This window comes from Zonotrichia leucophrys, chromosome 1 (assembly GCF_028769735.1).
Source record: "Zonotrichia leucophrys gambelii isolate GWCS_2022_RI chromosome 1, RI_Zleu_2.0, whole genome shotgun sequence".
NCBI classification, from domain to species: Eukaryota; Metazoa; Chordata; class Aves; order Passeriformes; family Passerellidae; genus Zonotrichia; species Zonotrichia leucophrys.
In genome coordinates this window covers 100,436,763-100,463,862 of record NC_088169.1, presented here as the reverse complement: position 1 = coordinate 100,463,862, position 27,100 = coordinate 100,436,763, and the positions used below count along the sequence as shown (strand labels likewise).

General features: G+C 38.5%; 2 protein-coding genes across 6 annotated transcripts in view; one reads left to right on the top strand and one right to left on the bottom strand.

Moving 5' to 3' along the window:
• The window catches only part of CMSS1 (cms1 ribosomal small subunit homolog), a 223,665-nt gene that overhangs the window by 178,752 nt on the left and 17,813 nt on the right, over positions 1-27,100 (bottom strand). The window lies entirely within an intron of this gene.
• Positions 1-27,100, top strand: part of FILIP1L (filamin A interacting protein 1 like) — a 188,629-nt gene that overhangs the window by 146,328 nt on the left and 15,201 nt on the right. For 2 of the 3 annotated variants that reach the window (XM_064725663.1, XM_064725653.1), the window contains exon 7: positions 22,574-25,310. In XM_064725663.1, coding sequence (XP_064581733.1) covers positions 22,574-25,310 — 2,737 coding nt within the window. Of the gene's footprint in view, positions 1-6,393; positions 6,533-22,573; positions 25,311-27,100 lie in introns of those variants that run through there. The other variant, XM_064725673.1, reaches the window with a different exon arrangement.

Below are 27,100 nucleotides of genomic sequence, written 5' to 3'. Positions count from 1 at the left end.
AATGTATTTCTTACCAGGAATCCTAAGGGGGGGGTTTATCAAGGCAGAAAACATGTCTGTTGTTACACAGATTTTGTAACATAGATGCAGCATCTTAAGATCCAAAGAAGGGCCTCCAGGCCCAAGAGCAAGTTTGTGTTTTACTCTGCTAATGCAGGCAGCCCATAAAAAATACTTTCTCTCCTTGCAAATTTTACCTTCCTTAGCATCCATACTCATTCTTCCACAGCCTTACTCCTTTGCAAAAAAACTCTTTAACAGCTCTGTTTTCAATGGGTTAATCAGTAGGAGGCAAAAGAAGCCTGTTCAAAAGAACTATAACAATGACAAGTAGGCTTCATTATACATTTTAATTCTGGATTCTCTCTACTTAACCACCAAAAAAGAAAATAAAGCATAACAGCTTTGTACTCCACTTTGCATAAAATCAATGGCACCAGTGAGCCTTCTTCCAGTTCTGATGTTGCATTAAAGCCCACACTCACCTGTGTGCCTGACAGGCTTGTGCTCCTAAAGTAGCCATGGCCTCAGGAGGCTCCTGTAAACCTGCAACCCCCAAGAAATGCACTGAATGCCAAATCCCTGCTACCTGTGTATTAGGCTTTGCTCTCCAAGCCATTGGTGGAACACCTCACCCAGCAACAAGTGCAGGAACAAGAGATGTGAAGGGAAAAACATAAGGGTGCATGACATAGAGGAGCTGAAAGAGCCTACAATAACTTGATCTACTTTTTCACTTCATATCATCAAAGCTTTGAAAGAAACGTCCTCCACTGGCACCATGTTCAATACATGGCAGTGTGAAAAGCTGAGTCAACAAACGTGCACAGTTTTTATTCAAACAAGAATTACACAGCTCTGAAAAGGAGTTGATCACTTTGAATAAAATGATTGAACTCACAGCTTAGATTAATACATAAAAAAAGAGACAGGGATTCCTGTGGAGTCAGACTTGAAGCTCAAAATGTTTCAGCCATACCACTTCCCTGAAGTTCTACAAAAAGAATCTTGCTTTGACTGAATTCAAAGGAAACAGATAAATTAAAGCAGTACAGTGTCATTTTTTCTGCAGTCTCATGACTAGAGACAGACATTTAAAACATGTTCTACTTTCAAGCCTGTTTACAGACATGAAACTGAGCACCTTCCAAGCTCCTAAGTCTTCACAGGATTACAACTCACTTTTGCTATTGCATGAACACTGAAATGGCTGTCGTGCCTCCAGAAATAGCCCAACTAGACAGGCATGCTTGTGGGTGGGGGTGGGCTGATAAAAAAATCTCTCTGCAGAACCCATCACAAACAAAACAAACCTCCAATCCCAAACTTCTTAAAATACACTCTTGTACAGACCTTTCATGAACTAAAGAACATTATCTCATTTTGTCACAGAGAAAGGATTACTTGGCTATATATGTATGGTTCATATAGAGTAGGGGAAGGCATACAAACTAAATTCCATCTATCCTTGTTCATGATAAACTCTGCCATGCAAAAAGTTGTCTTTTTCATAAAAAATAACTTTGGTCCCATATACAAAATAAAACCATCTCACAAGCAGATATGAAGCACTTGCAAGTTTTCCTTAGAAGTCATTAATAGTTAAGAGGTGCAGTCATCAACTTCAACATAAAGGAATCTAATTATCCTTAATAGTTGGCTAGGAATTTTATTTGTAAAAAGAAAGGGAGAATAATGGAATCCATAAACAATAGGAGAGTTTGAAAAAATATTTCTCCCTGCTGCCAAAAAAAATTAAAACCACAGAGTAATGGAGATATGAATCTCTTTCCACCCATGGTCCATAGTAAAAGACACATGAATCTGAAGAATGTTATCTTTAGAACTTTCCCCTGCTTCTGTCCCTTGCCTTCCACATGCATTTATCAGTTGTCAGTACATTTCAGACTGTAAATAAGCCATAATAACCTGCAAATTTCTCTTTGCAATATTCAAAAATTAGTCTATAGATTAGGATATGAAACTCAAACACTTTACAGATGAAATCCAAGAGATCATCAAACATAATGCTAGAAGAAATAATAAAGATAAATTATTAGCATCCTTCAAAACTTTTCTAATTTAAGAAATAATTAGAGTGAATCTTCTTCCACTGAGTAATTCCAAACTCCCACAGATTTCAGAGACAAGGCTGAGCACACAGTGGAGAAAAATCCTTGAAGTCACATCAGTTATTAAAACATTAACTATCAGCTCCCATTTATGCAAGGCAATAAAATTCAGCTTGTCAATTCTGAGTACATTTCAGTTCTCTGGGTATCACATGCAAAACTTAAGCAGACCACCTCCAAAAAAGCAAACTGTTCTAATTAATGTAAAATACTAATAAAAGCTTTGACAGTATTTGTACTTCAGTAGATGTTTATTTTTGGAATACGAAAGTAACCTAAAGATTTAGACCCCAGGGTGAATTCCAGAAGCCTCAAGCTTCAACAACATCTACATGAAGCAAATGTGACCAAGAGCCTGATTCAGCCAAACATTTCAATATATCATTAAAATCAGACTTCTGCTGAAGTCCTTTCCTTTTTCAACAAAAATACACAGGGCTATGTTTTAAGTGCTTTGTTGAACTCAGGCCCAAGTTCTAATTTCCTTTATTTATCTTAGATACAAAATGGCCAAAGGAAGGGGTCAAATGCTGCAATAGATAGGTTATGGGTTTAAGGACACTGGAACTGCTGCTATGAAATGCCATGGGAAGAAAAAGAGAAGTTTAATGATGGAAGTAACGGGAGGAATTCAGATAGTTTAAGATAAAGTCTAAACAACTGCCTCAAAGTCTTATAGCTCATTTGTCCTATCTTCTCCTGGCCTCATATAATCTTCCATCTTCCCAGCTTCTACTTCTCTAAAGCAAAATCCTGAAAGATTCTGTGGGCACAAAGAATACAAAACGATAAGCAGCAACTAGAAAAAAGTCCCTGCAAGCAGCTGCAGAGAGCAGCCCTGCATTGACAGGAGATGCACCAATGATTTAATTAGATTTTCTTTTGGTCTCCAATTTCTACAAATCAACAATCTACAAATCAACTTTTGCTGTCACAATACTTGCAAATGCACCAATTCTGTGCAAAACTATGTGTAGTAACTAAGGAAACAGAACTCATTTTCAAGGAGCAATGGAGAATGAGGCATAGCTGCCTGCTCAAATGCTTTTTTTTTCTTCCTCTTCAGTACAGTTCACCAGTGCCAGGATTCCACCTACAGATACAGAAAAAAACTGTAAAAATGCAGTAAAGGAAGACTCCTTTGTAACTCAATTCATTGCCTCCGATAAAAATGAATTTTTCATGTTATAGTAGTCCAGAACTTGCAATCTTTAATAAAATATCCAAGCCCTTAACAGGGCTTGGGTAGCACTGTACAATGTCCTTTAAGTCATAACAATATAAAAGAAGGAAGTCAGGTCATTATACACTCAGCTGATGCTCTTTGATAAAGTTGGTTTGCAGAAGGTCACAGATGTGCACTTTTGTATTGCAGAGAGGAATTAACTAAGAAATGAGGAGTTTGTATTTTGGCCATCCCCAGATGTAAACACAGACTTATAAACAGAAGGACTTGCATTCTCTATTCCCTGTTCCCAGACTACCAATAAACTTATCACCAGCACTATCTGAGCTGTGTTCCTTGGAACTCCAGAATAGAACTAGATTGTGAGGGTGAATTTGTGATTACCAGCTTTTGACAAGTCCTCTTCTTCAAAGCTGCTTATGGCCTAAAACAACTGTTTCATGTGGTAGAACAAAAATGCAGGCAATTTTCATATAGACTACAGAAACAGGGTGTGTGCAAGTGAAGGGAACGTTGCAAAAAATAAAGCAATTGCAAAGGAAAGGGAAGAAAAAAAACCAAACCCAGGACAGAAACAGTAGTCTTCACCTCTAAGGATTTATATATTTATGCTCACATACATAGATGTAAAAAAGGATGCATTAACATTTAACTCCTACCTACCCTGCACTGAATAACTTCACTGACTCCTCCTGCAAATCAGAAGGGGATACAGCAGTACCTCCACAGCCTGCCCTTAGACAGCACCTTGCAGCATCAGTTGTGCTGCCATTTTAAACAGCGCCCCAGCAGAAAGGCTGAGTTTGCAGCTGAAGATATTTCCCACACCAAGGTCACCTAGATGAGCCTGTATTACAAATGATCCATACTGGCATAATGCTTTTGATAAAAACTAGACAAACTGTTAGCCTCCAAAAACATTAGCCCAGGAAGTGAATAGGCCAATATCAGCTAAAGGACAGGTTACTTTGCTTCTGTTTGGATGTGATTATTAACTCTCCCTAGAACAGCAAACGAAATATTATCCTGGTCTGTCCATTGGTGTACTCAAATAAGATGCTTTCCATCTCCAAATCCATTTGGGAAGCATTTGTATTAAATAATTTGAAAGTCTCCTGACAAGGTACCCAAATCTGAACTTTCTTAGAAACTTACAAAGAGGACACAGCAGGATCACCCTTGCAAATAAGCAGCAGAGTTCTGAGGAAGTCTTTGCTCAGTAACCATGCAAGGGGTTGCTGCAATTTGTCAACTAAAGAATAAGTACCTTTTTCAGGATACACTCAGGGTAAATATATGCAAGATAGCTAGAAGATGTCTGTCTGGTTAATGAAATGCAAACATTTTAATCACCATTTGTCTTCATACCTACAGACAACACCCCCAAGTAACTAACTTGCCTTATTGTTAGCATTATGTTCATTATGACAAAACAACTAAAGGCAGGCAGAGAATGGCTTAAGCTACAGAGATGAAGACTAATATTCAAAGGCTGCAAATAAATTAATTGTGGATGTACCTACTACTTCAATAGTGTGGAAAGCCTTTCAATGGTCTGATTTACCCACCAACATAAAAGGAGTTTGTTTCACTGACTCCTGTTATTTCTTAGTGGATTTTCAGTAACAAATTTTGTACCTATTTCCAGTATTTCTTCCTTCTGTCACCAGTGTTGATTCAGAGTGTACACTAAAGAACGAGAAATACAAGAGATGCATTTTAAGTTCTTCAATCTAAATCCTATTTTTTGGCTTTCTGCCTCTTTCCTAAAAATTAAAACAAACAACTCATTTCTTCTAGACCTTCTTACTAAAAATAGTTGGTTGGGCTGCTTAATTGTGTTAGCTGAAACACAAACATATGAAAAAGGAAAGGGGTTTGTAGAAAAAACATTGAAGAGAAAAAAAAAAATCAGATTTCATCTGGCCTTCCCATCATCACTTAAGAGAATTGTTTTGTAGTTACATCATCAGGAAATAAAATACTATCCTCCAAGGACCCCGACTCTTTACAGAAGGAAAAAAAAAAGGAAGGCTCAAAGTTCATATCCCCCCTCAGAGGAGTTCAGCTAAAGTTGCATTTTTTGTCATAATAAAATTAAAAGAAAAAAAATTGAACCAACAGAAAAAGCTCCCTTCGAACAACTAATTAAACAAGACGACTCGGAATTTACATTTTCCGTTTTCAAACCCTAGGCTGCGGGACTAAGTGGAAAACATTGTACCTAATCAGTAACAACCTAAAACGACTTTATTATCAGTGCTAGAGAGGAACTGCCCTAACCCAAACCTTCCGCACATTCTTCTTGGCCCTGAGCTGGAGGACAAACGCATTGGTTCTCACAGTGCGGGGCTGGCCGGAGCCAGCGCCCACTGCCGAGCTGCCAAGGGCCAGCCCCGCTGCCCAGAGGGGGCCAGGGCGAGCTGCCCGCAGATGGCCGAGCCCAGTTGCTCAGAGGTAGCTGGGCCGAGTTGCCCACAGGCAGCCAAGCAGAGCGGCCCAGAGGTGCCTGAGCTGAGCTGCCCAGAGGTGGCAGAGTTGCCCAGAGGGCTCTGCCTAGTGGCCAAGCCGGGCTGTCCAGCAGCAGCCGGGCACAGCTGCCCACAGGTGGCCGAGCCAAGCTGCCCAGAGGTGGCAGAGTTGCCCAGAGGTAGCCGGGCGAGTTGCCCACAGGGGGCCAAGTTGCCTCAACGGCCCAGTGGTGGCCAAGCCGGGCTGTTCAGAAATGGTCGAGTTGCCCAGAGGTGGTCGAGCCCAGTTGCCCACAGATGGCCAGGCTGAGTTGCCCAGAGGTGGCCAGGTCGGGCTGCCCAGCAGCAGCCAGGCACAGCTGCCCGGAGACGGCCGAGCCCGGTTGCCCACAGGTGGCCGAGCTGAGATGCCCAGAGGCGGCCGGGCCGGACTGCCCACAGGTGGCAGAGTTGCCCAGAGGTGCCCGAGCCCCGCTGCCCAGCGGCGGCCGATGTTCGCGGGCAGCGGGCGCAGCGGAGCGCACCGGGCAGCGCGGCGGGGCTGCACCGCGCCTTATATGGCGAGGCGCTGACGTAATGGTGCATAGGCTCGGGCCGCCCGCGCGCCCATCCCTCATTGTTCCGCGGGAGCGCTCCGGGATAGCGCCGGGATAGCGCTGGAATGCTCGCAGCGGCCCCGATGGCACCGCGCAGCGCCCCGCAGCACCGCCTCGGCCGGGACTGCCACAGCCCGCCAGCGCAAGGTAAGGCACAGGGTGGGAAGCGAGCTTCTTCTGGCAAGCACTGGCGCTCCTGGCTTTTTCCTGCTGAGATACCTTTTTTTTTTAAAAAAAGTCACTTCCAAAAAAAAAAAAGAGGGGCGAGGAACTGAGAAACAATGAGATACCCCAAAACAGCACCAGGAGATCTAGAAGATGTCTGGTGAATCACAGATAGGGTGACTATTTCAAGCGTTAAAAACTGTCTTTAAAACAATTCCTGCAGAGGAATTAATGTAACATTAAAGAAGGAGAGAGTTATGAATTACCCACACTTTCCAAATGGTTGGATAAAATCATGACTACATTTAAAGCAGTGGAAGGAGTCCAACAGTATTGTAATATATTAGGTAGAGCTACTGCCTCCCTTTCTGCTGCATTAACATGCATATGCTATATATTAGTAGACATGTACACGCACATGTCTCTAAGCATTTACTATACTTTTGAACAACTTCTACTGTAGTTTTCAGAGCGATGTATAAATTTCCACACACATTACTTTGCAATAAGACTATGCTATGTCTAAAAGAAAGAATTGCAACTAGTTCAATTACTAACAAACTTCTCAACTCATACACACTGCTTCCCTCTTCTGTGTCTTGCGTGCAAGTATCAAATCACAAGAGGGCAGAACTGTCAGATTTTTATGAAAAAACTTTAAATCCTGGTCAAACACATGATGAGTGTGAGGATGAGAGAGCACACTGCTCTCTTCAAGGCTTATTCTGCAAGATGTCCAACAGTACTGCAGCTATGAACTCCAGAACACGGGGAATGATAAACAGCTCTGACGAGGCACAGAGCACCTTGGAGGATTAGACTTCAATGTGTTTATAGTTCACACCTGACTGTCCTCCCCGTTAATTAAGGGCCAAACCCTGTCAAATCTTTGTTCATAGGAGCAACTGCAATTAAGTTAATTGTATTGTCCTACTTGCAAATTAGAACTCCTGAGCACTGCTCTTCAGAGTCCTATGTGCAAATTGAAATGTTAGAAAAGTTAGACCTTAAGACCTTGAGTTTTGATCTCTTCTTACAGGTAAAACATTTTTGTGGTATGTTCTCCTTTTCCTTAGTTGAAAAGTGAATGCAATTTTAGGAGAGAAGTAAGGGTTCTTTCTCCATTTATTTGATGTTTTAAATCCTTCAAAATTCTTGTTCAATTACATATTTAGGAAAAATCAAAGCTGGTACTAACAGATGCATCATTGTAGTATCACGCATACACGGATTTAGAGGATGAGCCAGAATATCTTGCGTGAAATTTTTCATAACTTTTTTTGGCTTTAAACATGGAGAAAATAGGAAGCAGTTATTTTCAACACGCTTCTAAAAATGTAAATATAAAGAGACATTTAATTTCAAATGTAATTCAGGTATTTGTGTATTATTAACCTGGCAATTCGATAAAAGTCACATCCATGTTTCCAATATATTCTTTTTTGCAACAAGCAAAGTTTATACCTCTGTTGAGAGAATCAGGGAAGAGGGCACTGTATAGTGTATATATAGAATGAAAAGAATCCTAGCAACCAGAACAAATGTAATTTCACGGTACAAAAACAATACCCCATATCAGTATCCTGAGCCCCTTAAAAAGTTTTCAGCTCACTATTCTGTCATATGTGCAGAGTCCTTGCAGTTTAAAAATGGTTACTTAGTTTTCTAAATATCCAGTGTCAAGTTATAAAGTAGAAAACTTAGCTATGTTGTGAGCAGATGTGTTAGGTAGCAAAGCTAAGTGACAGTCCTCAAAAAGAGTATCTGAGTAGAAAGGATGAGCTGAAGAAGTCAAGAGACTACAATATGGCAAAGAAAAAATATTAACAGGAATGCTATGCATGCAATAAATTTGATTGAAGCACTAAGCAGAAAAAAGAAAAAAGTCCCCCCAGAGGTAAGAGACAATTTAAATCCAGATCCAAAGAAGGGTGACTTCTATCACTGATTACTGCTTCAGCAATATCTAAAGTACCATCTGTACTCTGAATACTGCTACCCTAAAACAAATCATAACATCTATCAAAAGCCAGAACTCTACTTCTCATAGTCTGTCTTCCTCAGATTAAAAAGAAAACATTCTTCACTTAATACTTACAGAACCAATTTTGCTCTCATTTATACTGGTAAAATTCCAAAATAATTAGATGGAGGTATAATGATTAAACTGTCTCACTGCTGTTCCCCCACCCCCCACCACCTCTCTATTACACTCCTTTATTAGATCAGATTTCTTAACATGTTTTGGGTATTAAGTGATTGGTATTCCTAATTTTAAGTGATTAAAATGCTAGTTTCAATTAAAAGTAAAAGGACACAGTGAAAGAAAAGAATCATCACATGACTCAGTCTTAAACAATTTTATTTCTTCATCTAAATTTTTATAGCAATTTTCACATCCAATGTGAAAACATTTTAAGAACAAATATATCCTCCAGAAATGAAAGTCAACTTCCTATCAAACTGCATTGAGCCTTTGTTCCTTTCCCGTCACTTCCCTTTCCTCCACTGACAAACATCTGCTGACAGCAGAATTTTTAGAGATTTGATCCAGAATACAAGGGATAGTTTCTCTTCCTCATTAGTAGTAAAATAAAATTATTTCTTGATTTGTGCTGAGCAACAGAATTTTCATACTATTTACCTAACACTATGATGAATTACCAATTTTGTGCTTGTCATGGCATTAAAAAAAAAAAAAAAAAGCCTGGTTTTACAGCTGGTGAGTTTCTCCTCTGTGGCAGATCTTAAACTGCTGCTTTTCTTCAGGAGAAATTCTTTACCACATGTAAACACGGCATGGGCAACTGAGCTACTACAGCTCCTCTGGACCTCTCCTACGAGCAGCTGTTCTCAAATCCTGGGGGTGGTACTACCTGAATAAAGTTAATTTTAAAGCAATTAAAATATCTAAGTCAGAGAATCCTAAGGAGTTTACAGTGTAGGAAGACATATCTTTAAAAACCATTGTATATAACTGTAGTTCTGCCTCATTAATAGTTTCCCTCAACACTATCTTGTCACCAAGTTGATTTGAACTTCGAAACCGTGTCATCGTAATAATTTTTAATTGTTTAAGGTTTTTGTTTCATACTAAACAGATTCTGCTATGGCACCCTTAGGGTTTAAGTTGAGCTTCTTGATGTAGCTGAAAGTTTGGTTAGTTCAACCATTCACTAAAATGTATTACTCAGCTCCAAGAAGGTAAAAACCACTGCTGAAAAATTTGAAATAGAGTGCCTAGTCTTGTGATTTAAGTGACATAATGGACACTGACTCTCAACACCTCTCAGTACCTCATGCTGATTTTGAGGTTTGCTGTGTTTTCTGTCAGCAAGACAAAAATCACTTTACTGCATGTCTGGTGCACCTTGATGTTCCTGAAGTTCAGTAGCTGTGCTCGCTCCCTTGCACCAATGGTGCATTCTCAGGCAGTTACAGCTCATCCAGAGTGCTCACAACTACTAGCAGAATGTATTTGAAGATTTGCTGAGGCAGTCTGTACCCACCACTTAAAAACAGCACCAAAAACACCTCCCAGAGCAGTTCCTCGCCAGGGCTGATGTGATGTGAAGAGGTGAATTTTCATGCAGACAATGAATGCTGGCTGAACACCCAGCTACATCACCATAGAACCCTCCCTTAGCAGCAATAGGGAAATACTGGGGGTGAAAGTTGAACCCAACCTTGCTATACAACATTTCTACACACAACTCAAAACCATAACCTTGGTCATTCAAGTTGATAAATGCATGGACTTCTTGCCTGTTGCAGAAGGCATGCCTGCTGCTGCAGCTCATCATGCACATGATGATGTAACACAGCTGCTTGACTTCAGGCTGGGCAGGTGACCACCAGAGAGTGGCTGCTGAGGCACAGCAGCAGAACCTGAGCCATTCTGCTTCATGCTGCATGCTCAAAGCAGCTGAGAAACCAGAGCCATCACCATTGCTCATGCCCAAACTCCCCAAAGCTTTACAGACAGACACCAGGTATGGCACAAAGCTCTAGTGAACGAGAGTGAAAACATGGATGGGAAAAAATCTGCTCTTGACAGGAAAAACACCCATCTTGCATACATGTCAGGGATGTGAAACAACACAGACTTCATTAACCTTTATAGATTTCCAAAGGCCTGGGGAGCAACACAACAACTGCACTGAAATGATGGATAGAGTTCTTAAAATCTGTCTTAAACCTAATATTCAAAGCATTTTCTTTCAAATTCATTGCACACAGCTGATTTAAAGCTTTGTCTTTTTTTTATGAGAGACACAAAGCTTATCTAGTGTTTGCATAGCAACTATTGCAATTACACAGTGAGGGAATGAAGAAAAATTTTAAAAGTGAAATGAAGCAGCATGAAGCTACTGCCATAAAAAAACCCACATAAAACTGGCTGCTTAAAAATAGAAAGTAATGCACTCATAAAGCTCACATTTTAATTATACATTGAATTTTAGCACATGGACTATTTAAGTCCACGTGCTAAAGATAGTTTAAGATAGCACAAAACTAAGAGTTAAGTTTAAGCTGACTGAATTCTGTCAGTTTCCAATGGCTTTAATTTTTTTTGGTACAATTTATACAGCTTTCAGTCAGTAAGTCTAATTGTGCAGAAAATCAAGTTAAAAATTTTATCACATATAAATTTGGCCTACCTGAAACTAACAGCACCCATCACCTTCCCAAACATGAGTCTATTCTACTTAGCCACAAAGAGGTTTCTCAGAAACCTAATAAATGGCACAGTTGTTTTTGTTTTCAACTTCAAAATGCTAATTGCCCCAGTCAAGCATATTCTACACCTCAGAAAAGCCATTCTGTTACCAAAAACATACCAAAAAAAAAAAAAAAAGGAAAGGGATTTATATTGGTTACTTGAACCTTAAGGTGTAACAATGCCACAGTGGGGTAGCCAATCCCTAATCCAAATATCTGAAAGCCAGTATTGAACACACTAACCTGGATGTAGGAGGGTGTGGGGAAGAAATGCAGTGGTCAAGTGTTAATGCTTAAATTGGAAACGTTTTTCTTAACTCGCAAAATACTACTATATACTCTTTCATGTAAAGAGAAAAGGTTTTTTAATTAGCAGCCAAAAACTAAATTCCAAAACGAAACACCAAATTGTCTTCAATGAAAAGGCCACCAGGAACCTTGGCAGCCCTAAAACCTCTAAAATCTGTGTTTCTAACGACCGACCTGATGCAGAAATGAGCACGTTCATTGCATGCATATGAGTAAGCAGAGCAGGGCGATGAAAGCCTCCACAGCCAAGTCAGCAAGCACAGCATCACTCACACAGGCCAGCTCCAGATGACAAACTGCTGCCTCCCAGGGTGGTGCGGGGACGACACCAACCGGTGGGGAATGCTCATTAGGCTGCTGCTGGGAGATTCACACATGGCTTCCCTTTCGGCACAGCAGCAGGCAACAGCTGACAGGAACACTTGAGCTTACATACCTTGCTAACCCATACAGGGGAGGAGGGAGGAGAATGTACCTGGGGTACAAAGGAGCAGCCACTCTGGAAAGGATCCTCATACTCCTGCTATACAGGATTACTGTCATCTCTGTAAACAGCAACATTTCCTTATTTCTGTCAGGATTAACTGGGTGGGAGGAGTCAGAAATTGACATTTTATAACTTGTAAATGACCCTCTCATATATCTAGATTAAAGCAGTTAACTAAACAATTTGCAAGTTCTGCTAGAGAGAACTCCTTTATTTTCAGCATTTGAAACCACATTATAAATTAATGATAAAAGCTAAAATGTATTACATCAGAAACATACTGTACATGAAGGCATGCTACAGCTCCTTCAGTGACATCTGAAACAAGAAACTATAACCTGAATACCACAGACCAGCAGAGATCAAGTAGGGCATGCAGCCAAATGTCACATAACCATACTGAGTTGTAAATCAGTTTGGGCTACACTAACAAGGCACAGAATGTTCAACTGAATTCACAGTTCCTTAAAGAACAAGGAACTCAAAGTCTTCATAAGAAGGCACAATGAAGCATACATGCGCGTGACCCTGCTCTTTCCTAAAAAAGCCTTTTCCTACGACAGTTTTTGAAAGGCAAAGAACACTGGAAAACAACTAAAGATGGAAAAACTAAGTGTCGCTCTTGGGTTTAGGAAGACTGCTCAGACCAATTTTAAAAGAGTTTAAGAAATCATTGATCACAGAAATGCTAGAACTAGTTAAGCTCACTCTTTTCATCCCAACAATTCAGGTTTTTTTTTCCCCTAGGAAATAGAGAAACATTGATTTTACAAAGCAAGGAAGTTACTCCAGCTGCTGAACACACATGCAAGTAGCTAAAACCCCAAAACACCACAATCACCCTAAACACTGCTTTTGGCATTCTGAGTGGACATATGACTAAAGGATGCAATTTCTTTTACTCTTGAGCAGGGTATTTGATCTTTAACACAGTGAACAACCAAGGCTGCACAAAAATGGGAAAGTCTTACTTCAGCACATCATAATCAACAGACCTGAGAGTAAAAGATGTTCTTCAGTTAAACAGTTCATCACAGGTGAAGAAGCTACTTAAACTATCATTTGCTATTGAACTGTGAATTAAATCTGTGAAGGAAACCTTGGTTGGAACTATTTAAAAAAATCTCAAACTGTCACCTTTAGGTCTTCAATGTAGCTTCCTGTCCTGTAATCTAAAACAATGTGTTAGTCCTCTTTGAAGAGGTTCAGTTTGGAGAAGCCATGTACACTTAAATGCTAAACCAGAGCACTTTGCTCAGGATTAACATGGTTTAGACAAAACTTGCATTGATGTCACATCTTTAGATAATTCACCAAGTGCCCCCAGGTCTATGGCCAAAGGGAGAAAAGAAAATACAACTTCCAAACACTTAGCAGGTTTACAACAGATAGCAAGAAAATGAATTATCTGCCAGGTCACTAAGTCACCAGAGCCGTAGAGCCTCAGTACGTAGAACTGTATGCAGAAGCAATTTGTGAAGCATAAGGAGAAGTTCCAATACAATTTCCAAAGGTTACAGAGTGAAAAGCAGAAAACTAGCAGGATTCTTCATCACTTGTAGCTTTGAAGTTCAGCTAGTTAACCCTGCCACAATGAATTGCTACCATCTCTCACCTGTGCCTCCAACATGAAGTGCTGGCCAAGTGCATCTCAGAGAAAATGGGCACTCTCATATTAGCATGTCTATGGGAAAAGATGCATATTTAGCTTCAAAATGAACTTCTGTTTGATATTAACACTATTGCTGTTAACATTATTACTTACAGTCTTGGCTACCAGAAAAAGTTATAACTGAATCAGAAAATCTGATATAGTTTATCTGATAAAAGCCTCAACTGCACTGCTTCATGCAACTTAGCATCAAGGAAAATTTAAATACCTCAAGATAAATTTGCAGTACCAATAAAGATTTAAGTTTTCTGACAAAAAAGAATAAATGGTGTGCCACCCAAGCCCAGTTTCAAACACTCCAAGTTTATTAAACATACACAGAGCTTCTTCAGGAAATAAGCATACTTTTTGTCTGAGGATGTATGAATGGTTTAAAGGTATGAACAGAGCAGAACCCTCAAGAAGTAATGGAATTTGAATCCTGCAAAGCAATGATACCCCCTATATAATTTCTGAGGAATGTTTGTCTAATTGTTTACAACCAGCCTTATTCCTCCAATTACTGGCAAACTCTGTCTTCCCTAACAGTGCCATTCAGTACTGAAGTATCTTTATTTAACTTACCATGCGTAATCTATGTCATTTAAATCACAATTTCAGCACATAAATTCTTGTACACTGAGCATGAAGAGTGCATAATAAAGTATTCAGACAAGTTCCACCTGTCTAGAAGCAAGTGGCCACTGAGCAGCTTATCCAGGGCTGGCAGCATGAGTAGGATGCCTTCAGTCCAAAAGAATAAGTGAGCATGGCAGTATGGAAAGTTCTAAATTTTACCACTGCTGATGACTGATAAAATAAGGCCATGGTTAGTATAAGAGATAGGCACAGTGCCTACTCTGCCCATGGATGAAAATGCAACCCCAGACATTTATTTTTGTATAAAATGCGTGTTAAAATTGTTTTAGAGAACATCCAGTTCCTGTAAATGTTATGGGAAAATGACATTTATGACTAACCAGTCTCCTCTGAGTGATACGATGTGGCTGAGTGCCATTTTCTGTCATACCAAAAATATTAACTAATTGAAGTTAAAAAAAGTCTGCATAAATTAGATCCTTGCACAATTATGCCCAATTCTGGTCAAGACAGCAGCACAAGCACTGCCTCAGGTACCTCAGAACAGAACCCATTTTCCCACCGGTGCCCCTCTTAAAACCATTCCATAAAAGAGGTCCACCTTTAACCTAAGCACTATGAGGTTACATACAGAATAAAAAATTTTTTAAAAAATCCACAGGATTTATCTATAGAAGTTGCTTAAAGAAAAGTCAAACTCCTAATATAAAACAGTATCATTAAATTGATGTGTAAAAATATGACTTAAGGGTTACAAACTTACAGCGAGCTGAAGCAACTGACTCAGAGAATCAGAACTTCTGCAAACTCCTCAATCAACTGAAGGATGCAGAGTAAACAGCCAAGACAGAAACTCACACCTCCAAATATTACTCTTCCAGCAGCAGTAAACACAGCACAGCAGTGATAGCAAAGTAGTATTTGCCTTACACAAACCAAACACACGTGGCTGGGATCATCAGTCTAGGAGCAGCCTCACCAGCAGTATCCACAGCATGAGCAAGCTGCACTCTCGTTTGTGCCTAATCTTTCCATGGGGAGTGGGGTGAAGACAGGCAGGGCTCCAAAGGACACTTGTCAGGAGCTGAGGTAACTCCTGTAACAGATTTTCACTTGGTAAATCCTAGCAGGAGGCTGCAATGTTACTGATTCCTGGTACTGACACTGAATAGAAAATGCAAACTCATAAACCTGCCCATAGGGTAAGGGGTGGATAAAGCCCAGACCTGCTTATCTCTGCAGTATGGAGTGTTTTATCACATTGGTGACTTTAAAAACAGCTCCGTAACTGTGGTCAAACAGTAACATTCCACCAAGAATAATGCTTCAAATATACACTTGAAACAAAATTCAGGTTCATAGACACACAATTTTTCCCATCAATTTAACTTGTTAGCATGTAACACCAATGCAATAATTTCAACAACACTGTTGTTTAAAAATCACAAATTATAAGAAACAGTAGTTGTCTTGGTTTATTTTGTGTAAGTACTGCACTTAAAACCTATTTGGATTAATAATAATTCTCAAAATCTGTTACAGTAAGTTAACACTGTTTTTCCATTTTTATAAATCTGATGGTCAGGCACAAAATTTCACTTGTTAAAAATGAAGACAAGACAGAAGCAGGACCTGGATTACTAACTGAAGAGTTCTGCCTCAGTCTTGTTGCTTTGACCCCTATACCACATCTCTTGTGGTTCATCTTTCCATTTCCTTCAGAAAGCTTTCCATCGGCAAAACTATAATTTGCTGGCTGACGTAAATTTGAAGAGTTCCAAATTCTGGTGTTGCATCTGAAATTACTGGCTTTATTTATGACTCTACAGGCAGTATGGTGGGAGACATTGAGAGAGATGGGGGAGGAAGGAGAAGGCAGTGAATACACAATAGATTTTAAAAAATTTCTGAATTACTAACAAAACCTAAGTGCTGTTCCTGTGAGCTGGTTACCTTATTGAGGTATTTAGATTCAGAACAGAAGAAGATGAAGTCATGCTGTGTGCAGAATCATACAGCATTGAAATGCCAACAGTAATAGATACTGACTTCAAAGAATACCTGAAATAGCTGTTAAATCTAGAAAGAGGAAAGGAGAAAGCAGAGTGCATCTCAAAAGTAGTGACACATCAGAATCCAGCTCACAGCTCATTGTGCCATGTTTTCTAATAAGCTGAATGCTGGGACCCAGAGTTTTTAAGGATAACTTCAAGTAAAGCTCATTAATATTGTGATTTCTCAGGTTAGCATTCATTTAAAACATTTTCAGAATAAGCAGTCAAGCCAAAAAAACAAACCAAAAATCTGCCAAGAATTTAATAGGACAGCTCTTCTTCACTCCCACCTCCCCATCATAATCTCAAACACTGTAGATGGCTGCCATTTGAAGATTAAAAATGAACATCAGAATTCATAATTTTCACTCTGACATTCAAATGCTTACTGTCACAGAAAGCATTAATGCTTTCCACACAAGACTGATGTTTTGATAGGTGACTTCCAAGACATCTAGATAAGGAAGGAATGTAATTCAAGATAGAATTTTTTTTCCTTAAATTGAGATTTCATAATAAAAGAAAACTAAGTTTCAGTGCTGAAGTAAAATTACTTGAACTGGAAGTTAATCCAGTCTTAAATCTTAAATGAACCAATAAAAATTTGTTAAAATTTTCTCACACCATTTACTGTCATCAAATTTAGCCCAGATTTTGTAACATTTATGAGTGCAAATATCCCTATATACCAGTAAGACAGCAGCTTAGTAGTTGTGACATCATGGTCACTAACAACATCAGTGTTCCAGAAAAGTTGATTTTTAAAAGTATTATCTACATATGTTTCCTCAGCATCACAGCTAAATACATCTGGTTATCCATGCGAAATTTTGCCCATTAACCCAGAACTGGCAATGCCATTAATCTTCTATGACTTTTATTAAGACTTGTAAAGCAAGTCAGCATTTTAATCATCAGATAAGATGATAATTACTTTGTGATAGTCTGTGGAGTAATAAGAACTCACACCCCTCTCATTAAGATTTCTCTTTTTATAAAATAAATTTTCTTATTGGGAAATTTGCCTTACACAGTCTCTTGCAGCTGAGACACCCTTTGTGGAGGTTTGTATCCTAGTATAAACAAATTCCTTGAAATTTACAGATGTAAATTAATGTAATGGAAAATAAATTTTAAATTAAGTATTCACATTCTGCTGGGAAGTGCTGACTGGTTCAGATGAAGCCAGCAGATTACACAACAGCTATGGTATGTTGTTGCTGCTGTAATTTCAAAGGCTTTTGACTTTCTTTATGACAGGGGAAAAAGAAGCATTAATAAAGATAATAGAGAGCCATTAAAAAAAAAGCTGTAACATGTCTTCATAAAAACTGCACATCAATAAATAGAACTGTAAGCAATGGAAAAGAAAAAATTTTAAAAATGCATAGCCATCCCGAGACCAGAAATACATTAACAAACAAAATTTGTTTCAATGAACTGTGGAAGGCACAGACTGGCTTTCTTACAAAAATAAATATGTAACTACACTGGTGTAAAAAAATTACAACAACTTGTAAGATTTACCAGAAATGATGAAGCATGTTTCTTCTCTTAGTAAAGGCCAGACCATGTCTTATTGTGACTGGGAAGAGTGCCTCAAAGGAAGAGGCATGACTTCATCCACATTTAAAAGCTTTCAGCTTAAAGCTTTTACTTGCTTTGTACCAGGGGAAATTCAAGCATATGTCCAAAAACTTTACAAGTCAGTGTCCCATGTAATAACCTGTAGAACCTCTCATAAACCACATCTTTCACCTATGGAAGGGTAAAGAGCACAATCTAGTTAAAAATATGGTTAAAAAAGAAATAATCCCAGAAATTAAAATTCACTATCATTTCTGAAGAATGGTCTGATATAGATATTGACAATATGTACATTAAAAACTCCACAACACTGGAAAGACAATAGCTGAGGTTTACAAACCAGTATCTATTTCACTTTCATTCTTAGAAGACAGCCTTTTCTAAAGTTGCCACTACAAACAAACAAAAAACAATTTTTATTCTTATCATTCAAAGAATAACTCATTCCAGAAGTAAAAAAAAAATAAAATTAAAAAAACAAAGTGTTGCAGTCTCAGCCTCCAGTACTTTCTTTGGTTTCTGTGAAACTTAGAATTCTGTAAAAACATAAATTAAACAATCTCCATGTAATACAGATCACCCCAGGAAAATGGAAAGTCTCTCTTAAAGACAAAATGTTATGACCGTGAACTGTTATGGGAGTCTCTACATTTTGTAGAGAATACAGTCATTTATGTTGCCAAATATAATGTAGTGTAGCTCAAGTTACATGCACTTGGAAAAAATGAAGAAAAACAAGACAACACAATTAAATGTACAACGTTAACACCAAGAAACTGTAGCCTGCATGCCGAGGGAAACAACTACAATGAACAGAGGAGAGCTGAGAAATACAATTTCTTCCAGGAAATAAAGGAGCAGTTAACTGGTACTCCAAGTAAGAACAATATTAAGCCACAATAAAGCAATAATTTATAACAGAAGCTCTGAAGTAATAAGACACTGCCCTGACTCTTTAACTACCTATCAGTCATGTTCATAAAAACAATTTTCAATGTCTGTTTTTGCTGGCCTCAATTCATAAAGGGTTGTTGTAGTCCTGTGAAGTCAACTGCTTAGAGCTGTGCAAAAGCTTTGTCTAAATGATATACCTACCTTTCCCTGATACAAAATTACATGATCATGAAATTTAGCTGGCAAAGAAAATGATAAAAATATTTTATTGGATAGGGGAGTGTGTGTTCTTTCAAAAAATTATTATTTATTTGAGCCAACTTTTTTGACCTTTGCATATTTTCAGTAAAATTGTGCTCTCAGATACCCTGGATACTGTTCTTCAGGAAGACAGCATTTTGGATAAAGTTAACACAAAGTATTTTTACCCTATCACCAAAGTCACTAAGGGCTATTATCAGTTAAAGCATTTCTTCAAGCACATGACTTCTTAATTCAGATAATTTACACAACCAAGCACTGACCCACAGAACTCAGGTTCCAAAAAAAATGCCCTGACCAAAATGAAGCAGTTAATTTAAGAACACAAGCCAACAAACAAATAACACCAAAACCCCCAAACATTTTAGGGTCCTCTTCCATTCCTAAGTGCATATGTGCAGACACAGTCACTGTGACCTTCTGAACCATGAAACAGGAACCCAGCAGCCAAGGAAAATTCTCTGCAATATTAAGAGACTCCCAGTTGACTTCTTAAAATATCAATCTTTGTCCAAGAAATCACTATCTATTCAGCAGTGTTGAGGGTATTTTCTATATAGGAATATATGACTAAGCATACAGTTACCAAAAGCAAGTGAATGACACAGTATCAAAAATATACCATGCTTAATACGTTCCCTTTTTTCTTTCTAGAAACACATTAAAATCCTTTAACTCCTAGTTGCTGAGCTATGGTCTTCAATCAAGTGATTTTATTGAAATATTCTTAAAAAATGAAATAGATCTCAGTTATTACAAATATTTACTTGTGAGTCTGTTTGAATGTTAAAATTGCATTTTATCTTTTGAATGAAGGAATCATTTTTAAATACCTAAAGTCTTTTGACATGACCAAAGAAACAGACTCTCTTGAAAATCCTTACACAACAATCCAGGTACCAGTAATAAAGGGACTTTTATTCAAATAGCCCATGCAACACAGACTTCACTAGATTTGACTTGATTGTCAACTTATTATATTTATGTAAAATCTATTTGAATAATAAAAAATGTAGACAGCATCTCCATGAAAATTGCAATTGTTTGTTACTGTTTGGCCTAAGAGCTTCTTTCTAAAGCAATGTAAGAGGCATGACTTCCTGGATCATGAAAACTTTCAATTGCCCAGAGAGGTATCAACTAGTTAATATGCAAGTGTTGGGTAAAACACTGATTACCTAAGGCATTAATGACCACAGCTAAATCTGCCTTAAAAAAATAAATTACAGTGAAGCAAGCTAAAATAAATCAAATGCTAGTAAGTCCAAGTATACCATATTAGTATGTCTTAACTTCATGCACACACTCAAAACCTGAGTTCATTCCAAATGAAATTGTTAGTTGTGCTTCTGTTATGGTTTTATAGCTATGGCAACGGTAAATCATCAATTGAACTTCACTACTAAAGCATTCAGAGACAAGGGTGGGGAGGGAAAAAAGATTTTTACACTAGAAAGAATTAGAACTGAAAGTAGCACTGAAAAGGGGACTGAAGTTTGTATACCATGAGCACAGTAAAAAGCTGCCTTTGAGATGGTGCAGTCATTTATTTGTTCTGTCAACCAGCAGCATTCCTACAAACTAATTTCACAAACCTCTCCCTCTCCATTTATATATTTCCATATCTGTTTCCCCCATTATGTTAATTGACTGGTGTACATAATTTGTGACTCCTTCAAGTCTTTGATGTTTATGGCTACTTCCCATTCTGTTAATTTTTCATACAAAGTGTTTTATTACATTCAACATAGTGCAACTTAGGCACTAAAATAGAAACAGTAGGGACTGTGAAGATGATGTAAGAAATTTTATTATCATGGATTTCTGCACATCATCACCATTAAATCAGACAAGTCTCGTGGACTGTAATACAATGGTGAGGACTTCCTCTCTGTGCAGGAAAATTACATTGCTTCCAAAGGGGATGCTGCTGAGGCAGCCTATTGCCCAGAAACAGATGCCTTCAGTCAGTCAACAGTTTAATTAAAAGCTGTGCACAGGAGGCCCTTATCTAAGCTTTTCCTGAATTAAAAGGGAGGCTGCAACAGGAACTTGTCAGTAGGAAGCTGTAAAGACTCATCACTTGGACATGGACATCACTACAGTGACCCCAGACAAATGGGGAACTCCTATGTTTCAGCAGCAACTTCTAGACAGCTGCCATCATATTTCAGAGGGGAAAAGAAATAAGGTTCAATGGGTGCCTAAACAGTCATTCTGTACAAGTACAGTCTTGATAACCCAGTCATTTCCTCCACATGATCTACACAACTGAGTCTGTACCATTCTTATAAACGTCATACAAATTCTAATTCTTATTTCAACCTAGGCTTTTCAGATTTTGTTTAATACCAGAATATATTTATCTTGACTGTAGGAAAAATGTAATTGAAAGGAGGCATATGTGCTGGCCAAACCTAAATCATACTTTAGATGTACTCCACAAGCATCATCTTGACAAAGAAAGGTCCACAAAAGAACCTAAGAAGTTGAGGTATTTCGAGGTTTCTTAGGCTCTTGCATAAACAACACACAACCTTATCCCAAGTCTCTTGCTAATTAAGTATGTTGTATCTCAATAAAGACTGAGTACTAACAAACTTGTAAATCTAATTTTGGGAAATCATCATGAAAACCTTCAAGAATCATGTAAAAGCAGCAATGCACTGAGGCATATCTGCAAATCCAGGTCTAACACACATTAAGACATTTGAGCTTTGTTAAGTTCTAAAGGCACTATTGAATGCCTGTTTATCTGCTGACTGCATTTTTGTGTGCGTGTGTGTATGTGTATTAGACATGAAGTCACAAGGCCTGCACTTCCACTAAGGACAGACTTACCTCATTTTGCTCTGGTGTGCTGCTCAGGAATTCACATTAGGCAGTCTAACTGCCCTTTGTGGCTACATTTCCTTCACATACTCAAATGTCCTTAAGGTTTGATTTTAAAATATCAGGATGGTTTATAAGTAACAAAGCTAGGAGGTTTATGATGTGTAAATTATATCTGCCCTTGAGGCCTGCACTGACCTAATTTCTCAAGCATTGTAATAATCACATTTCTTGAAAAAAAAAAAAAGCACACACAAAAAAACAGACAAAGTTTGCACAGACATACCTAGCCTCAGCAAACAGCCGAGGGAAGCACAGTTCCAGTGCAGAATAACGGAACAGTTTTGTTGCACTGATCCCTGTCAAAAGTTGCAAATGTAATTAAAGGGGCACAATAAGAAGTTGCTAAGTCTAAATGATCATGCTGAAGTGTTCATTACCAAAGAACTTCTGAATAGGAAGTAGGACCAGTGGGCACTTCCAAATAATGCTGCAAGGAGAGGTCTGCTTCTAGTTACAAGTGGATGTTGTTCATGGACATGTGGCAGAAATGTCCTAGTATTTCAAGTGTGTTTTTAAATGCCCACTAAAATGGCTACAAAATACAATATTATTTCCTCCCACAGATTGAAAAAGCTTCTTGAACAAGAGACAGTATATCAAGCAAAAAAAGAAAAGGAAAACAACAAGAAAATAGCTAAACTGAAAGAAGAATTGACTAAACTGAAATCCTTTGCTTTAATGGTGGTGGATGAACAGCAAAGACTCACTGAGCAGGTGAATCAACAAAGTAAAAAAATTCAAGAATTAACCACTTCTACAGAACAAGCACACGAAAAGCTGACTTTTGCTGAAGCAAAAATTCAAGAAGAGAAACAGAGATCCAGCAGGCTGGAGGCTGAAATTCAGGCCCAGAGCAGTAGGATTTCCCAAGACCAAGAAGCAATGATGGCCAAACTAACCAATGAAGACAGCCAGAATCGCCAGCTCCGGCTCAAATTAACGACTCTCAGCCGGCAAATTGATGAGCTGGAAGAGACCAACAGATCTTTACGAAAGGCAGAAGAAGAACTGCAAGACATAAGAGATAAGATAAATAAGGGAGAGTGTGGGAACACTGCACTTATGACTGAAGTAGAAGAACTACGGAAACGGCTGCTAGAGATGGAAGGAAAAGATGAAGAGCTCATAAAAATGGAAGATCAGTGCAGAGAACTTAATAGAAAGTTAGAACAAGAAGCATCACAGAGCAAGAACCTTAAAGGGGAAGTGGATAAACTTAATAAAAGAATTATGGAGCTGGAGAAACTAGAAGATGCTTTCAACAAGAGTAAACAGGAATGTTACTCCCTGAAATGCAACCTAGAAAGAGAAAAAATTTTAACAAAGCAGTTGTCCCATGAGCTGGATGGTTTAAAAGCTAGAGTTGGTGAGCTTGAAGCAATTGAAAGCAAGTTAGAAAAAACTGAGTTTACACTTAAAGAAGATTTAACAAAGCTGAAGAGTTTAACAGTGATGCTGGTGGATGAAAGAAAAACTATGGGTGAAAAAATAAAGCAAACAGAAGAAAAGCTGCAAGCTGCAACTTCCCAGCTTCAGGTGGAACAAAATAAAGTGATGTCAGTTACAGAAAAGCTGATGGAGGAAAGTAAAAAGGCACTGAAATCAAAATCTGATGCAGAGGAAAAAATGTCCAGTGTTACAAAAGAAAGAGATGAACTGAAAAACAAACTGAAAGCAGAAGAGGAGAAAGGAAGTGATCTTGTTTCCAAAGTGAATATTTTAAGTAAAAGACTTCAGTCCCTGGAAGATGTTGAAAAAGAGTTTCTTAAAAGTAAACGTAAGGAGAGTACTAAATCCAGCACCTCCTTGCAGCAGGAAAACAACATAATCAAAGAGCTTTCTCAAGAAGTTGAAAGGCTTAAGCAGAAGCTCAATGAAATGAAGTCAGTAGAAGATGATCTTATGAAAACTGAAGATGAATTTGAGTCTCTAGAACGAAAATATGTCAGTGAACAGGACAGAGCCAGGCTCCTCTCCGAGGAGTTGGAGGCTGTGAAAATGGAATTGGCGAGGTATAAATTAACAGAAAAGGCAGAGTCCAATCAGGAGCGCCTTTTCAAGAAACTCAGAGAAGAGGAAGCTAAATCGAGTCACCTTTCCAGAGAAGTAGATGCACTGAAAGAGAAAGTTCATGAATACGTGGCAACAGAAGACCTAATCTGCCACCTGCGAGGTGATCACACAGTCTTACAGAAGAAACTCCTCCAGCAAGAAAACAAAAACAGGGAGTTAGCAAGAGAGATGGAGAGCCTCACCAAAGAGCTGGAGAGGTACAGATCCTTCAGCAAGAATATCAGGCCTGGTCTCAATGGAAAGAAAGTTCCAGATGTGCAAGTTTTTTCTAAAGAAATCCAAACAGATCCAGCAGACAACGAGCCACCCGATTACAAAACCCTCATGCCTTTGGAGCGAACGGTCGTAAATGGGCAGCTCTATGAAGACAGTGATAATGAGGAGGAACAAACAGCGTCTTTCAAAAGCAACTCATCCAACGCAAATGCCGCCAACAAAAAGTTGTGGATCCCTTGGATGAGGTCCAAAGAGAGCCATCCTCAAAATGGAAAGATACACACAAAGCAAAATGGAAACTGTGCACAGACTGGAGATCTAGTGCTAAGCCATACACCCGGCCAACCCCTTCACATAAAAGTAACTCCAGACCATAGACAGAACACAGCAACCCTGGAAATAACCAGTCCTACCACTGAAAGCCCTCACTCCTACACCAGCACAGCAGTTATACCCAACTGTGGCACTCCAAAGCAAAGAATAACCATTATTCAAAACGCCTCCTTAACACCTGTAAAATCAAAAGCAGGAGAAGGTTACATGACCCCAGAGCATGTAATTTCTCCTATTACTATGACTACTACTTTTTCAAGATCTCAAACTCCTGAATCGTGTGGTTCTCTAACTCCTGAAAGAACAATGTCCCCTTTGGCTTTGCCCAGCTCAAGTTCTCAGGAACAAACACTCTCCTCGGAGCCTTTGGAAACAGGAGCCAAGCACACTGTTTTTAGAGTATCCCCAGACAGACAGTCATCATGGCAGTTTCAGAGATCTAACAGTACAGGATCAAGTGTCATAACTACTGAGGATAACAAGATCCACATTCATTTAGGAAGTCCTTATGTGCAAGCTCTCACCGCTTCCAAGCCCACCAGCCCTTGCAATGCAGTGCAAGACAGCAGAACTCCAGCCCTAGCTAATGGCCTGCCCACTAAGCCCACCAATAAAATCACCAGCAGTATTACTATCACCCCAACAGCCACTCCTCTGCCACGGCAATCACAAATTACAGTAAGTAATGTCTATAACTGACCCCCATCCATGCTGACACCCTTACCAGCAACCCATCCTGTTTTTCATCCCAGCAAGAATGATTTGGAACAGCCTCTTTGGGAAAGATCTGTGCATGAACTATACAGCAGCATATGGAACTAACGTTAAGTTTTGCCTGCTTAGTGTTATCAAGTGTGCACTTACTGTATATCTTCTCATTGAAATACAGTTATGTAAAATATTTAGTCTTGCACTTGTATAAATGCATCTTTATGTATTGCCATTTTCAAAATAACTCACATTACTTTTGACTGCAACTTGTCTTGGTAAAATATTTTAACATTACAAAAAAACCCCAGTAAATGATTGATTATTTTCATCATTGCTTGCTGAATATTTTTTGTTTGTTATGTGTGGTTTGTATTTTTTTCTGCATGTATGGTAGAGTTTGAATTAAGCCATAATACTGCCTGCTAACTTCAGATAAGACTTGTTTCATTATCTTCCCTTCTATTTCCCAATTCCTTCTAGCCCTCTCATTTCAGGTAATTATCACTACATCATACACAAAATATTATGTATTGTATAACAGTGTTTGGGTAAAACTTTTTAAACCCTCATGCAAACTTTGCTTGTAAGTGAACCAAGTTCACAAGCTTGTATCACAAAGCATATTCTCCCCAAACAAGGGTTTTTTCCCAATATAATAGAAAAACTGCAATCATTTAGGTATGATGTAAAACAAGAAACAGTAACATTTATATTTCTGAACAATAATTCAGGAGAATAGATTTACAAACAATAATCAGATTTAATCTTAACTCCTAGTCACAAATCTGACAAGCAGTATACATCACACAAGTACTCTGAAGAAGGAACAAGACTACCAAACTATGGCATACCTTCATGTTTTTTACTTCACAGATAGAGAAAGTTAGGCAGAAGCATTAAGAAGCAATAGTAGATCAAGTCTCCAAAGATGCAGGCCTCTGGGTCTGGGATAAATAGAATTGACAAAGCAGGTTAAGGTATTTCAGTGACAATTACAGTATTTGTGCTAGGAAAAGCACAGAAATGTAATGTGCCCAAACAGTCAATTTTAATTTCCCATGAAACATTGCTAATAGTGGAACAGCTTCACATGCAACAAAAATCAGTCCAGAACATCTGGAATGCACTTTCAAACTCCTCTTTTTCACAAAAGCTGTACACTCCAAATCTAAATTGCAACAATTGTTCTTATTCTAAAAAGTTCTATTCTATTTTCTATCCTATTCTATTCTTTTATTCTAAAAAAGTTCTATTCTAAATGCCTATAAATTTAATGCTGTCAGGGTGATGGTGGTAGTATGTATTAATTTTAAAAAATTAAAAACTGCAACCTTCTGCAATCAACAAGGAAGTTCGCAAGTAAGCAAAGTCCCTATTCACTAAACCCTTATCTTTATTCTGCCTATATTCCCCAGAGGAAAAAAAATATTTCTGCAGTATAACTTAGCAACGGATTCAGCAAAGAACCTTGGCCCATGATCTCACATAACAAGGGGACTTGTATCATTTTAAGTCCTTTTGATTGACAGGAAATAAAATGTTTATGACTGTAGATAATACCTACTTTTAGAACAGTTTCTGTTGAAAAGCAAAGTCCACTGCCCATGTACACTTTTTTTCAGTAAACAGTGGGAAGAAAGAATTATATATGATAGAAATGGATAATAACATATGTATTACAGTTGAACAATGGCAATTTCAAAAAGAGAAGTTGTTTGTGGAACTGCATAACCCTAGTTTATATAATCTGAAGTTAC